The sequence below is a fragment of the Chaetodon auriga genome, chromosome 4 (genome assembly GCF_051107435.1).
Source record: "Chaetodon auriga isolate fChaAug3 chromosome 4, fChaAug3.hap1, whole genome shotgun sequence".
Lineage (NCBI taxonomy): Eukaryota > Metazoa > Chordata > Actinopteri > Chaetodontiformes > Chaetodontidae > Chaetodon > Chaetodon auriga.
Genome location: NC_135077.1, coordinates 25,491,608 through 25,507,216, shown reverse-complemented (window position 1 = coordinate 25,507,216; position 15,609 = coordinate 25,491,608). Strand labels below are relative to the sequence as shown.

Here is a 15,609-nt window from a genome sequence, read left to right as displayed (position 1 = left end):
GCAAAAGAGTTAGATTAGAAGATACCACTCTCATGTCTGTACAGTAAATATGAAGCTACAGCCAGCAATTGTTAGCTTAGCTTAGCATAAGGACTGGAAACGGGGGGAAACAGCTAGCCTGGCTCTGTCCCATAAAACCACAAACTAACACCATAATGAGTTAATTAGGGGGCTTTAGTCATGCTGGCATGCAGTGTTTTTTTTGTTTTTTTTTTACATTTGTACACAGCCAGGCTGGAAGTTTAACATAATTTCCAGTCTTTAAGTTAGGCTAAGCTAACTGCTGGCTGTAGCTTCATATTTAGCATAATGGTTCCACAACATTCAAGCAGCTACAAGCCTACAGAGTGTCAAACTTCCATTAACATGTTATGAGGAAGCTTTTTGGAATCAGCTACCATTAAAGGCTATGTATCGAATGAGTCATGACTTAAATAACAAAAACAATAATCCAGCGTTGACAAGCAGTCACAGATGGCCAGATATCATCCCTCAAGAGGGAAGTAACAGCAATGAGAAGAGATAAAATAAGGTGGGTGAGAGAGTGAGTGAGTGAATGAATGATCTTACCTGTCCCCCTCAAGGCTTTTTTTGCTGCCCCTTTGACAGTTTGGACTTGATGAATTGCTACACTGCCTGTTTCGGCAAACAGCAACCACAGACGGAGAGAGGAAGAAAAACAAACACGATATGGAGAATGACGACCCACAGAATGGCAAAACTGAATATTGACTGATGTGCTGGATACGATGTAAAAAGCTCAAACTGAGCCTTTGCTTTGGTATTTGTGGTTTGTAAAAGCAATATAGCTGAGAACTGCAACTTTTTTCCCAGCAGCAACAACGTTACAGTAAAGAAAGCGCTTTCAAGGCAGAGAAGTGGGGAATTCAAACAGGCGCTCAGCAGAAAGAGCAGGTGCAGCAGAATAAAAGAGGGATTACACAGTCTTATTTACAGGAAAAGGGAAAGAAACGATGCTGATCACAAGATCTGTGCTACGCTATCATCACAGGATGAGCTCTGGGCTACAGGATAGGCTTCAAAGGTACAAGCAGGCAAGCAGAGCTGCAGCGTGGTGTTTTAAGAGGAGGGGACAGCAGGACAGCACGCCTGGTATACCTGTCTTCCTCAGGGGCCACATGTTCTACTAAGATCCTGGGGCTGGGGGGAGTCTTGCGGGGCAAAGAGTTGGAGCACCTAGAGGGGGGGAGGGTAGGAGGAGGAGGATCCCAAGGTAGGAGCCCCAGGAGAGGTTGTTAGTGAGTTAAGGGAAAGTCTTTTTAAATGTCATTGCATAAATCAGTCATGAGATTCTTCTTGACTTATCGTATAATTCAAGCCATGTTAGAAATCTGAGCATTACAGCCACTTACTGTATACAAACAACCTAACAAGTGCTAAATATACTGGAACTTAACTTATTCATTTGATGGAAGGGTTGGACATTTTGGGAAATATACTTAATAACTTTCTGGCTGAGAGTCAGATGAGATGATCGAGAGCCAGAGAGTGGTTAGTTTATGTTAGCATAAAAATATAAAAGGGGGAAACAGACATGGTTCTGTCCATAGGTAACAAAATCTGCACTTTGTAAGCTCACAAATTAACATGCTATATTTGATTTGTTTTATCTGTACTAAAGCCAAAGTGTAAAAACAACAGTTTATAGTTTGTGTTACCTTCGAATAGCCAGGCATTGTGCTAAGCTAAGCTAACTGACTGATATGAACTGTACACACATAAAGTCTTCTCACCCCTCAGGAAAAAAATAATGAGCACATCCTTCAAAGTGTCTGCATTAAAATTGCACTCAGCTAACTTTTCAGGGATTTACACAAACCTTTTGCTCTATAACTTTGTCTGTTAACTCATTTAGACTGCCTCTGCTAAGCATTCTGTGCCAAAAACTTCTGTCTTATTTTCTGCCTTTGAATGATATTTCAAATACTCTACAGCAGGTAGATGTTTTTTAATGAAAGTGTGCAATGGCCAAGTCACCCATGTATGAAAGTGACACATGACATGAGCTGGAGTGAAGACATGCAGCATCCCACCCCTGAAATGTTGGATGATTCCACCATGCAGTCCACAAAAAACTGATTTGAAAGCTGTAACTGAAGTCAATTTCAGCAGCCTACATATGACCACAGTTTCTGTATTCATCTTTAAAGTAAAAGATCACAAACTAAATTCACTTGTTTCATGAAGTGCATTTAAAATCTTTTTATACCTGTCTCTGTCAGGGGAGTGAAAGTTGGCGTCTGGTCTCAGACAAGTGGTGCTGGCACTCCTCACTCTGTCCAACGACGGCTGCAGGTCGCTGCACCGCCACAACACGGCAGCAGAGAGAGAAAGAAAGAAAGAAGAGAAAGAAATGGAGATGGAGACAAGATGTACAAGGACAGAAGATGCAAGCAGGGGTGTCAGGAAGAAGAGGTTGTGAATAACGTGAACAAAAGGATGATGAGTAGGAGGTAGACAAAAGGAAAGTACAGAGAAAAATGTGGAGGATAATGTGAGATAAAGTTTGGAAAAAGGGGGCAGAAAGGAAAGAGAGGGAAGGAGGGAGAGACAAAGAGAGAATAAGGAAAGCCATCAGACAGTGCAGTAACATGTAATGGCCCTGATGCTGTATCTCCATTTATCATAGCCAGTCATTCCTCGCGGCCATACACTGTGAGACCACTCAGATGGAAGGTTGGTGAGTTACCATGGGAACCAGGTCTGAGTGGGAGAGGGGACCGCTTCTGAGAGTGTATGTGTGAGGGGGTGAATGAGTGAAGAGGAGAGGAGCAGCCAGCGTTCACATCTACTCACAGCTGTGTGTTTGTCACGTCATGCTGCTCTGTGACAACAGTTACTTTCAACAGATGGTTGGCTCTGTGCCGTCGCATGACATTGCACATACTGTTTCAGGCCAAATGCCTCACACGGATGGCAGTAAGGGCTTAGGAGTTTAGAGTTTGTTTAATGCTCTGCCAGTACATGCATAAGCCTCTGGTATAGGTTTTCGCCTGAAAAAGAGAGAAAGAAAAGGTCCTGGGTGGAGGGGGGGACGAGGGAGGAGATGGTCCGGGAAGCGGATGCATTCTTACCTAACAGTGACCTCATCAGTGAACCTGAGCACACGGTGTGTAAGGATGCTACGAGGCATGGTGCTGCCCCCTTCTTGCCTGTGGGGCGGCTTGCTCTTTAGACATGCAGGGAGGGTGGAGCTGTATGCCGGAGCCCCGCCCATGAGAGGCGGGGAAAGAGCCGCGTGCAAAGGAAGGCAGAGGAAAACAAAAATGACATGCAACTGATGGAAAGAAGCAGAGACAAAATAAGTGAAGGGGAAGAAAACACAAGCAGGAAACTAAGCAGGCTTCTTGTGAATGTGTAGGAGAGACAAAGAGGCAACATTCACATTATGACATTATGGAGCTGCTCAACCTCCAAGTCACAGTTCACATCGTGCCTCAGTGAAAAAAAAAAAAAAAGAGAGAGAGAGTTTGGATCGCCTCAGATGAGAGATGTGGCTGCTGGTGATCACTGAAACACCACGCAGAGCAAATCACTAAATGAACACATGAGATGAACTGCATCCTGTCTGTGACCTCAGAGTGAGGAATTCATTATGTAAGAGTGTAGATATGGTTCCTCCAGCATTCCCGCTGGATTGACCCCACACATACTGTATGTGGGGAGATTACATGTAATGCTGATTATATAACGCAATCTACAGATCTAAAGCAGCACGTGGTGAGGAAACCAAGCTACAGTAGGCCTACAAAATGTATAGGAGTGCCGTGAAAAGGATTAGAGCAGAGCAGAGAAATGGAGGAATGTGCTTTACAAACCTCACAGGAGGTCTGTGTGTCTGGTGGGATGAAGTATTACAGTAAATATGGCAGATGATTTTGTGCTTTTAATGCTGGTTCAGAGGTAGAGAAAAAGAGAAAGAAAGAGTATGCTCATGTGATCTGGTACAAATTATGATGCCAGGATCAACATCTGATAATTGCATTAAAGGACAGTAATGGTGGTTTTAGCTCTAACTGCAACTCACATATTCTTTACATTGTACCAACCATTTCCAAACCATTCAATACATTGTAGACTGATTTCTAGGTAGACATTACTATGGGGTGGGGTGGGCTACTCCAGAAGCTTAGATGTTGAATACATAAATATATATGTATTTTTAGTATCCATGTCCACTAAACTGATGTTCATGTAAAGCTGGTGGAGTCTACAGCCATGCTAGTGGCTCTTTGAGGCTATACCTATGCATGTGGTGCCTTGAGCTAAAGACTAACAATGACAATATTAACATGCTGATGTTTTGCAGGTGTAATGTTTACCGTGTTCACTATCACCAGCATGCTAGCATGCTGATAGGAACTAAGCACAAACCACAGTTGAGGCTGATGGGAATTAGTTTCATTACACCCAAACCAAAGTTGGCCAAGTGAAATGTTGTGTCAATCCATCCAATAATTGTTATCCCAATAGATGCTTTAAAAAAAAAAGTGAATGTCAAGTAGTAATGTCAGTAGGATTAAAACCCCAGGAAGCATGGAAATCATGAACATCTGTGCAAAAGTTCATGGAATTGATACAATTTTTAGATATTTCAGTCTAGACCAATGTGGTGGACACACTGACTGACCTAGAGGTGGCTGGTCTACTTAAACCCATGCCACTCGCTGAAATGCAGTGGTGATCATTGTGCTACAATGGGAAAGAGGTGACCAAATTCTCATTATTCACAAAGTCCATGTCTGCTTATAGTTTAGCTTTCAGGTTTGATTGACTGACAGCACAGCTTGTGAACACCGCACTTTGGTGCTCATCTGTCAAAATCCAGATGGTAGAGCTCCCTTGACATCCTGTGCTCAACTGCTACCTAAAAGGTCGAAAACCAGCCTAAAATCATCTGAAATGCTTTGGAAAATGGTCAGAGTTGATGTAAACTATACATGATTTGTAGTTGCACTATGGTCTACAACATGTAAGAACACCAGTGTGGTCTTTTCAAGGATTGTATAATACAGAGGGAAGAAAAACACGCAGCATTCAGTTAGCTAAAGCGGCATCATGACAAAGCAACTTGTCACACACTCCAACTGAAGCAAGCCCAAGCAGCACAGTGGACTGGGAGACATATGGACATTCATGCCGTTGTGAGAACACTGCCACAACTAAATGACCCACCACCTCCACAAATGAGTCTGGGAAAGCTGGACAGGCACAGAGAGGGGTACGCAAGACTGCTTTTCACGCGAAGCGCTTACCTGTAAATGTCTTTATGGATACCATTTACTAACAGGGGCATTTTGGGGGGCAGTGTGTTGCTGTATCTACCTATGCCCCTGGTTATATGAGTGGAGATCATGCATGTAAGGCAAGACAAAAAAAGCAAAGTGGAAAAGATATTCAACTGCTGTGAGTAAACACATCAAATGCAAAAAAGAAAAGATATTAATCAAAAGAGCTTTGGCTTCTGTGAGGTAAGCCACCGAGCAGGTCCCTAATCCCCTCACACAGCGATCAGCATGTTGTGTGTGTTTGTATGAGACTGATGTGGTGATATACAGCAGTCAGACGTGAATTTATGAGAATGCTACGATTACTTGACCCTGATATGGCATGTTGATTTGTGTTTTCATGCAGTTGCAAAAAACAGACAAACACTCTAAGGTATCTACAGTCCACTGAAGATAATTAACACACTCTGCTTTCACTGAAAATAGTGTTAAGATGGAATTGTTAAAGTATAGTGAGGATGGAAACAATGATAAAACGGCATATTTTAATAAAATAAAGCTGAATGGTGGTTGTTTTCTTTTTTTTTCTTTGTTCTTTTGTTCTTTTTCTTTTTTTTTCTTTTTTTTTTTTTTTTTTACCTGTTTGTGTGCAGGCACTCGGCACTCCCGCCCCGGATAGACCTGTGCATCTCCAGGACCTCACTGTCATTGCCATGACGATGGGTGAACAAATGAGAAACAACCCGAGAAAACACAACAGAAGAGGATGGAAACTCAGACAGGTAAAGTGAATTTATGAATGAGAGCAACCAGGAAATCATAATTCTGAGATTTCAGTTACGTCTGCATCCAGCAGTACAGAATGATACAACAAACTTAGTATGTTGCAATGACTAGTTTCACACTGTTAGTATTATTAGTAGATATTAGTTCAGTAATATCACATTACACACACAAAATAGATTCAACCCATGTAAAATATAAGTAAATATGAGCAAGTCACTGCTCCATAAGCATATTTTGGAACTGATGAAGAGCTGAATGACCCACAAGGAGCACTAACCCAAAGTGTGTGTGCTTTAACATATACATCTTATCTGTTATCATTATATGTATTTATGCATCTATTATTATGTCTATATCATATACATAACCCCATCCCACACTGTGATGATCCCCACAAGTCCCAGCAACAGGTTACCTGTCCTCAGAGTACTCGTAGTCCGAGTCACCGGAGCGCTGGTGCTCCAAGTGGGAGTCGTGGTAGTGGGATGGCGAGTGGGAGTGGTGGCGGTTCTGGTGGATCTCATCAAGACTCCTGATGAAATCAAAGATATCTCATAGATTCACAGGTTTCTTTGGATATGATATGAATCTTGGTCCGTAGTTCTAATGATTCAGTACGTCCACCTTTACTTTATTAATCTGACACAATATGAATTCCTACAAAACAATTTGACTTGGCTGAGCCAAATGAAGGGCACAGCAGATGCCCTCGTGTTCTTGCTTGGACTTGTTCAAACTCGAGATGGTCAATGAAAATAAGAACGCCACTGTGAACACATAATTAGAATGACACAGCATACAAGCAAAGTACCATCACAAAATAACTGATTTATGACAACACTTCAGCTCCAAATCATTTCTTTTTATGTCAAAGTTCTCTGGTATTCTCTGTAAGAGAAATGCTGTTTTTGTTCATAAATTATTTCCAATAACTTCCGCTTATTAAGGCCCGAGCAGTGAAACTCAACACATCCTGGGGAGGTATTCCACATTAAAAGCATCCGGTGGCTTACAGGGCCCTTTCCAGTTAGGCTTTTAATTTGAAAGAAATACAGAAAGTGTTGAGTTTCATTAATAGTATCTTAACATCCATTGGATAAAATATGGAGAGGAGGAATGATTGGAAATAACTGATGAATGAAAACAGAGAGAGAAACAGGGGTGCCAGGGTGGTTCTGCTGTTGCTTCGGAAAAGTACATTATACTAAATTTACAGTATGAACCAAAATCAGTCCTTGAAAAGCAAAACTGCTGAGGGTGCGACGGCATGTCAGTAAACACAGATCGTAGAACACAACTTCTGCTTGTTTTTGGTTGACATGACTTTGTTTTGTTGTTATATGTAAATTTCAGTCTATAAATGTTGTTTGGAGGTATAACTGAAGACGATAAACCCATTTCCGCTGCATACTTTACAGATGAACAATCAAATGCAGCAGAAGCAACATGTGTGATGTGTTGTGAAAAAGATGCAAATGAAAGAAAGAGATAATAGAAAAATAACTGATATTTTGTTGGCTGGATTACATACATATTACAGCTAAATGTAATATTTTAACCGGTTTTTGGCTACCTCCAACTGTTAACTGAGTAATTACACTGTCATGCCAACAGCCATAAACAGAGGTGTGTATTACTTGGCAGTGATTTGGCCATATAGTAGTAAAGTAATAATGCTAACAAGCTGCATCAAGTCCAGGACACTGATACAGTATAGCCAGACCAAACCATAATCTCATCAAATGCAAAAATGTCAGACATGTAATCCAATATTCATAATTGAGACTCTACAGGGATATTTCCTCTAAACAGCCCTGGCATCATTAAAAGTTAGATATTACTGGCTATTTCATCTCAGTAGTGCAGATGTACTGACTGGCTGATGCTGGTCTATTGTCACCACAGACCACATACGCTCCACTGACAGTTCACCAGGTAATCTGACAGGTGATGCTGACCTCTGCATGGGCACGTGTGCGGGCCGTGACCGAGCCCTGCAGGAGTCCTCTCTGTGGGGAGACACTGAACGGGAACGATGCTGGACGGTGCGCTGCTGCTCAGGCACAGCCAACGTGCTGCCTCGCTCTCTCTCCCTGGAGTTACGCTCTGCATCTACACATATGCACACACACACACACACACAGATCCAGCACAGATACACCCAGGCAAAAAAAGCAGAATTCACACATACACACACACACATTCATACAAACATGTTTGTCGGTTCATGGATACAACACACGCACACACAAATACAAGAGAAGATACACACATAGAAACACACACACACACACACACACACACACACACATCCAAACATTAGTTGTGTATCCTTTGATAAGGACTGGCTACCACTACAGATGCCATTCTCTTACAGACTGTAGAACATCACATCAGATGTTTTACAGGCAAATGACCAGCTAGGCTACAGGTTAGCCGGTCATGTGAGCTAGCCTGAGTAGCTGACTGTTTCTGCTATGTCTCTGTCAGACCTGAGATCAGACTCAGACAGTCAGTTTTTGTTGAACCCTGCATGGAGTGCCAGATGAGGTGAGAGATCAAATTTTTAACCTCTGTGGAATATTTAACCACTAGAGCTACAAAGAATAGGTTAGATACAATCCAACAATACACACAATACAAGAAATGCATGGATTCATATTTTACAGAACCTGTATTTGCTCAATCGCATGTAGATGCTGCTTAAAATCTGAAATAGAGTTGCAAAGTGGAGGGAATTATTTTGTGCGTCCAGGGTTCCAGAAATAAATGTACCATTCATTTTCTGCATAGACAAAATTAAGTGACTGTCAGATCGGAGCTTCCAAAGGTTTGTTGCAAATGAGAGTCTCCTGGTTAGATCATCGGTATAAAAGATGAGTAACACTGATGTAAAATATGTGGTTTTCTGATCAAGAAAGACAAGGCACAAGCCTGTGTGCACAAAAATCACAACGTCCGAGATACAGTTTCCTAAGAAACATCCTCTCATCAATCTTCAAATTCTACAACTTCCCTCAAGCAGAAAAAGCTTAAGCTCTTGCTTTTTAGAAAACTGGCGACACAATCTGTAGCTTAAATGAACTCTCTTCTGGATTTTTGGTCAATTGTGGATGAAATCAGTGACTATGGCATCATGTTTTGTTCTGCCATGTTCTTGCTACAGTTCTGATTTGCATCTCACTGGCTTCTTCTCCATAGCAACCAAAGCTCATGCATTGCAGTATTTAGAGCAATTTGCCTTGACAAACTAATGAAAAAACATGATCTCTCAGAGAGAAAAATATCATAAATTGAAGGGATAGCCAGAACTTGCAGTATAATATCATTAAATCATTATATTTCTGCACCGAGGAACACTGACGAGATCATTAAAAGTAGCAGGAGAACCCACTCCACAACTCTACAGTGCATTCATGTGTTTAAAGGATTAGATTTATCATTTGTTCATCTCAGTATTTGCATTTAAAATAAAAATAGGCACAGTCATGTTAAGTCAGAGAATGTGTAGACTGTCTAACACTCATTTCACTTCCCAGTGTGGCAAACCATTCTCATGTAACATTTGTAAACAAAATGAACCATAAAAAGGTGTCAAATTCAAATCAGGTCCACATTCATCTGAAAGAAGATCAAGCCACAGCAGAAACAGTCTAACAACAAAGCAGTTGTAGTGATTCTATTGGCCAAAATAACACAAATTCAGCTTCTACTGTACATGTTCAGTGTCCTTTCAGTGAAGTCAGCAACTTCCATGAGACTAGAGGCATGCAGGAGAATGGCAGGAAACTCAGTGGAATGGCAGTGAACAACTGTAGCTCTACAGTCTAACATGCACTCAGTGCTTCAGTGTTTCTACGGCCCAGCAGAAGAGGAGAAACTGTTCACTGCAGCCTCAGTGAAGGAGCACAGTACACTGCTCAACATCAGCACTACAAAGGCTGTACACTACAACGCTGCAACTCAAAATCTGCAGTCCAGTAGCGATATGATGAATTGCAAAAGTCTTTGGAGTTGCCTCTTGCTGACACAGCAACGATTAATTACTTTAATTTGGGTGCAATTTGTTCAAAAACATACAGTGGAGCCAAAAGGAGGCAGGAAGGTTTCAGAGAAACAGATGGAGGGAGGATGACAAGAGAACACTCTCTCACCCAGTGCTGGACGCCTACAGGCTAGTACAAGGAAATGCTCAGTAACCATGCCCCCCACCCACCTTTAGTCACTACCATCAAACCATCATCAAACTCTGTATCAATGATGCGATGAGACCCTGCACACACACGTACACAACACACACACACACACACACACACACACACACACACACACACAAACATACAAGACAGGGTAAGCTTGAGAGGTTGTCAGTCGGAAAGGAAGGAAGGAAAGGTTAGCAATCACACGCTCACAAACACTGTAGGTTCACAGAACAGGGAATAAATCATACATACACATCCACATATTTGCTCACTCAGCGCCTGTAAAGATACCATATATAACCAGACATACTCTGTAGCTTCTTGCTGGGGCTGTCTCCATGGACGTGTCTGCGTGGGAGGTACGGGGAGGGCTGGGGCAGAGGTATAGAGGACACGTCGTGTGTCTGGAGTTTATACCAATGAGGAATGTCGTCCAGCAGAGCTGTCTCCAACTCTATCAGGATCTGAGAGAGGACAGAAAGGGAACGAAGAGGCAGGTGAGTGAGCAAAAAAGAAGCAGTCCGGTGGAGCCACGTTTTCAGAGGCGTTTGGGCAGATGGGACTGTGTTTCTGTGGAACCACTTCAGTCCAAAGAGCTTTACTGCAGAAATTCACAACCTTTTTGGCTTGTTGGTGCTTAATATAAAGAAGTTCCAACCTACAACTTCTGATCAGAAGTCACAAATGCTAAAATTCAAAGTTGAAATTATTCGCATTTTGAGTAATTTTAGAACCCTGAGGAGTTAATATTAGAAAATAGCAAGTAAAAATCAGATTAGAGAACAGACTGAAAAAATTTAAACCTAGAGAAAAAAAAAGTGAAACAAATCTTCAGTAAAATGCTCGAAAAGCAGATTATGATACTGATTATACTGTATATGTGACGTTTGATTACAGTGTACATTATATTCCTGTTCACTGTCCAATCCGGAAAATCGTCCATATGATAGCAGTGTGAAGAAATCCAGGTAATTAAACCAGTATGAAAATAGTATTTGGATGTCCTGTGTCTCCCACCTCTCCCAGGAATTCACTCTCCTCCTCCTGGACTCTGGGCTGGTCCCACACTGTGATCTCTAGCATGCGTTCTCTGAAGTCCCGCCGGTGAACATGGGAATATATGAAGGTCTGGTTCCACTTTGGCTCGGCGCTCTTCTTCACTGTTTTAGTCCGCCGTTTACTCTTATCACTAGAACAAGGCATGATCGAGTTTAGAAGGGGAGATGCTGATGCACTGTGACTGTGAGATGGACCCACAAAACAAAACAAAATGACCATACCTTCTATCAGGCAGGAAGTACATCTTGACGTAGGGGTTCCGAGGTCGTCCGTCTGGTCGGGGTGGCAGGTCTATGGCTTGAAGGACATTGACGATCAATTGATGGCCCACTTTGTCGTACCACAGTTTCACCTGTAAAAACGCATAAGGAGAAATAGCCTCTATCCATATCTCTATCCATTCACATGACGCACATGAGTCCCTCCTCTTCAGATACTCACAGAGAGCTGTCCAGGCAGGACCAGAGGAAGGTCTCGGAGAGCCCCAGGGCTGGTAGGGGACATCACTGATATGGAGGGACGATCCATCTTTTGTGACTCAAAGGAACTAGAGCCTGCTGTTGAAGAGGGGAAACAGTTGTAATAAATCATAGAGCCAAAGGCACAATCAACTCCAATATCTGGTGTTAGAGTACAATGTATGTGTGTAGTAGCTTCTGTCTCCAGAAGCTACTTCCAAATGCAGTAAACAATGGTAAAATACATAAGACAATAAAGCTGCTCCTGTAAACACTTACTAGATTCTAGAGGTGGGTGGGATGACTCTGGGATTCTTGGGATGTCTCTGCAAAAAGTGAAAGAGAGTCATTGAACTTCAAATATACAGAATATACATCAAGATACTTTGTAATGTAAGGACACAATGAGGACTGTGGTGTACATTCATCTTTAAAAATGAATGAGCAAAGGACTCATGTCAACCAACAGGTAGAAGAAGAGCAAGCAGTCAGTCAAATACACATTTACACATTAAACATGGTGGGTAGTAGAGGTGAAAAGGATGGCTGGAAAATGGGATTTTTCTCTTGGATCTCAGGATTTTGGGGAAGATATGAAGGGAAGGGGCTCCACCCATTGAATCAACACTACTTACTGATATGCTCTATACACTTTTCTCAAGAAGTTTTTGGACATAATGCGGTGGATAGAGCTTTTAGATAAAGGAAGGAGACATACCAAAAGCGTCTGTCAGAAAAAAATGAATGCCATCACTCAAGTACTTTGACAATCATTACATATTAACAACCAAAATCTTACCCTATAGGTCTTGAAACAACTATTTCCACTTGAGGTTCAGCCTTGGATTCAAGGATAATGTTGTACACTTCTTTCTTAGTTGCTCCTGGCAATGACTTCCCATTCCACTGCAGCACCTCGTCACCTGGAACCAAGATGGCCGAAATGCACAATGATGATCCAGCCTGAGGCTCATCTCGCATTGCATTTGACTAAAAAGCCAGGCACTAACAGACAATTCTGCATCTGGAATTCACATTTGAAATATAAAGTGTAGTGGTACTGCAGCTATTGTGCTTATTTTTCAGAAGAGGATGAAACAGTTTTTGGACATATTTGCAGATATTAATAGCTTCTCAGCTTTGAGCTTGAGTGGGTGTTTTGCCCCAATTAAATTACGATAGTAATCTCTATAGATATAGCCAGAACAAAAAACTACATGTTTTCGTACCTGCTCGTAGGTGTCCCACGACGTCTGCTAGGCTGCCTTTCTTGACTTTAGTGATAAAGGCCCCAAGTCTCCCTGTCTCTGTCATCTTCCCTCCTACCACCTGCACACAAAGGAGAGAAAGGAGAACGGAGAGTTACAGAGCTTCATGTTGGCAGACTCAGAGGCAGTTTGCACCTCTCTGTAGGTCTTAGTGATTGTTTAACAGGCATTATGCTACATACTTCTGTCATGAAACACTCCACAGCTCAAATCATCTCTATTTCCAGTTTGAAACTAGCTCTCAACTGAAGTTAATCTCTTATTTACAAGCCTGGAGCGATCCAGGTGTGAATTGGAGGAATTCCCTGCTTACTTTTAGGCCGAGGAGCGAGCCGGCCTCACGGGGCATGGCCGACCTCTTGCTTAGCGTGATGCGCCCGATTAGGTGGTCACCCTCTTTGGACGGCTGCCATGTAACTGGATGCTGCAGGAGAAATTATTAGGAGATTTATAAGGCATTGTGAAGGAGGATAAGGAGGAATGGAGAGAAGACGACACGATGGAGGGAAATGGTGAGAAAGGAACAGCGTGAAGAGAGGATGTGCTAATGTTACTGTGTGGCTTTGATAGACATGGTTCTATTTGTATTCATTTACTTTGTGGATGTGTGTGTGTGTTTGTGCGTGAGTACATGAAGGTGTATGTGAGTTACTGTAGTATTCAGGGCAGCGGCAGCACATTAATGCTCTGACTCTGACATGTTTTGCTGAAACTTACATGCCACACTGTTGGATCTAGAGAATGACAATCCCAGTCACCTGCACAGAGAAAGAGAAAGAGGGGAAATAAGTGACATGACATCTGACAGTACTGTGGAGAAATTCATCTTTAATGTACAAGAATGTATAAAAAAAGCAAATAAAAATGTCATTACAGAGGCACAGCTAAGAAAAACTAACTTCATTCATAATCAAACTGATTCACCATGCTCCAAGTTGGCCTGTCCAAACCTCCTGCCAGAGCCTGGCCAGGCACAAAGACACCAGTGTATGTCAGAGTATCCCAGCTCTCATTAACACTGACAGATGGCTCGAGTAGAAGAACTAACTGGCCCAGCATCAGACCGGAGCAGCCTGTGGCCACTTTGTCACCACAGGAATAAACCAACAGCAAGATGACATCAGATGGGGATTTCAAAGACTTTGAGGAACCTCGGTTTCAAGGTAAGTGAAATGTTCAAGCCTGGTACATGAGATGAGATGAATGATTCAACTGATGGTTCTGTCGAAAGACAGCAGGAAGAGCGAGAAGGGGAAGAAAACATGCAGCACATGCAAGGCTGTTTGTCCGAAACATTTTCAGTGATAATCAGGTTAGCCAACAAGAGCATGGGTGATGGACATCAGAAAACCTGGAAAAAGTCTGAGCAGACATGACTCCAGTGCTGCTTATCTGAAATCTGAAAGTCCACCGAGAATGCTTGAGAGGATAAATGCTGACTCCACAGTTTGAACTGCTGAGTAGGGGCTTTTGGTTTTGGAGGATGAACATGCAGGGCAGATTACAAAAACTGGGCTGCTCCTCTAACTGATGCTACATCAAAGCATCAGCTCTTTGCAGGTGTATTGTTCCTGAAAAACAGAGTGTGTGTATTTCTCACATTGTGGGGAGAAAAATCTGTTTACACAGGAACATGTGGGGACTCACCTTACTTGAGGGGACAAAATACAGGTCCCCACTATTTAAATTGTTACATTTTAGGGTGAGGACTGAGGATTGGGTTACGAGTTAGGTAAGGTTAAGTTAGGTTTCGGGTTAGGTATAGGCAAATAGTGGTTATGGTTAGGGTAAGTCTCCAGGAAATGAATGTAAGTCTATGCAATGTCCCTACAAGTCATAAAAACATCGCGCGTGCGTGTGTGTGTGTGTGTGTGTGTGTGTGTGTGTATCATAGAGTCTGTTCTCCCCTTCAGCTCCATCTGCTGTTATACCATTTGCACTCACTGAAATCCAGCATTATATATAAAAAATATCTTCATCACATGATCTTGAACTCCTGCCAACTTTTTTTATCTTTGCCTGCACACAACAACAACAGCATGTGCTGATTCTTTAGTGTCATTTAACCCAAAATGACACTGAATGAGTTCAGAAAAAAGAGAACAATACATTAATGAATATGTTATGGAATCTGTTAGACTAAACAGGCATGTTTAAAATGTGCACAGACTATGATCTGCACGTCACCAAACACACGCTTCAACATGTGAAGATAATAAAAACTCAAAGTTGATGCTCCACAAGTTATTTGAATTTGCCACAATTAAAAGGCTTGTGCCAGCAGGTCTGAAGACTGAAGAACAGATTCATGCCCTAAAAGCACATCTTACACAAATCCAGGACCAGGACCTTACCCTGACTATCAGACTAAGGAATATGCTGTGCCTGACAGTGGAATAAGGATCTGTACCATTGTCAAATGGCCTGCAGGACACTGACTTGGACCAGCTGACTGGTCAGCTAGGGACCGAGAGCCTTTCTAGTTTTAGTATTTATCACCCAGGGATATCGCAGCCTCTCTTCTCTGCCACTGACATATTCTCTTGTCGCAGTGCATTTTACAGCTCATCACACTGGATGTCTCAGA

The 15,609-nt window shown here is 42.2% G+C and overlaps 1 protein-coding gene across 20 annotated transcripts in view; it reads right to left on the bottom strand.

Moving 5' to 3' along the window:
• rims1b (regulating synaptic membrane exocytosis 1b) overlaps positions 1–15,609 on the bottom strand; it is a 71,094-nt gene that overhangs the window by 15,339 nt on the left and 40,146 nt on the right. For 2 of the 20 annotated variants that reach the window (XM_076728003.1, XM_076728004.1), the window contains exons 6-20: positions 13,740–13,780; positions 13,336–13,446; positions 12,984–13,083; positions 12,554–12,677; positions 12,390–12,446; positions 12,034–12,080; positions 11,738–11,853; positions 11,518–11,648; positions 11,255–11,426; positions 10,548–10,701; positions 10,252–10,308; positions 7,994–8,147; positions 6,451–6,567; positions 5,889–5,951; positions 2,231–2,320 (exon numbers count right to left, since the gene is read on the bottom strand). In XM_076728003.1, coding sequence (XP_076584118.1) covers positions 2,231–2,320; positions 5,889–5,951; positions 6,451–6,567; positions 7,994–8,147; positions 10,252–10,308; positions 10,548–10,701; positions 11,255–11,426; positions 11,518–11,648; positions 11,738–11,853; positions 12,034–12,080; positions 12,390–12,446; positions 12,554–12,677; positions 12,984–13,083; positions 13,336–13,446; positions 13,740–13,780 — 1,534 coding nt within the window. Of the gene's footprint in view, positions 1–570; positions 637–1,119; positions 1,198–2,230; positions 2,321–3,095; positions 3,216–5,276; positions 5,355–5,888; positions 5,952–6,450; positions 6,568–7,993; positions 8,148–10,251; positions 10,309–10,547; positions 10,702–11,254; positions 11,427–11,517; positions 11,649–11,737; positions 11,854–12,033; positions 12,081–12,389; positions 12,447–12,553; positions 12,678–12,983; positions 13,084–13,335; positions 13,447–13,739; positions 13,781–15,609 lie in introns of all 20 variants that reach the window. The other 18 variants (XM_076728009.1, XM_076728010.1, XM_076728005.1 and 15 more) reach the window with 12 other exon arrangements.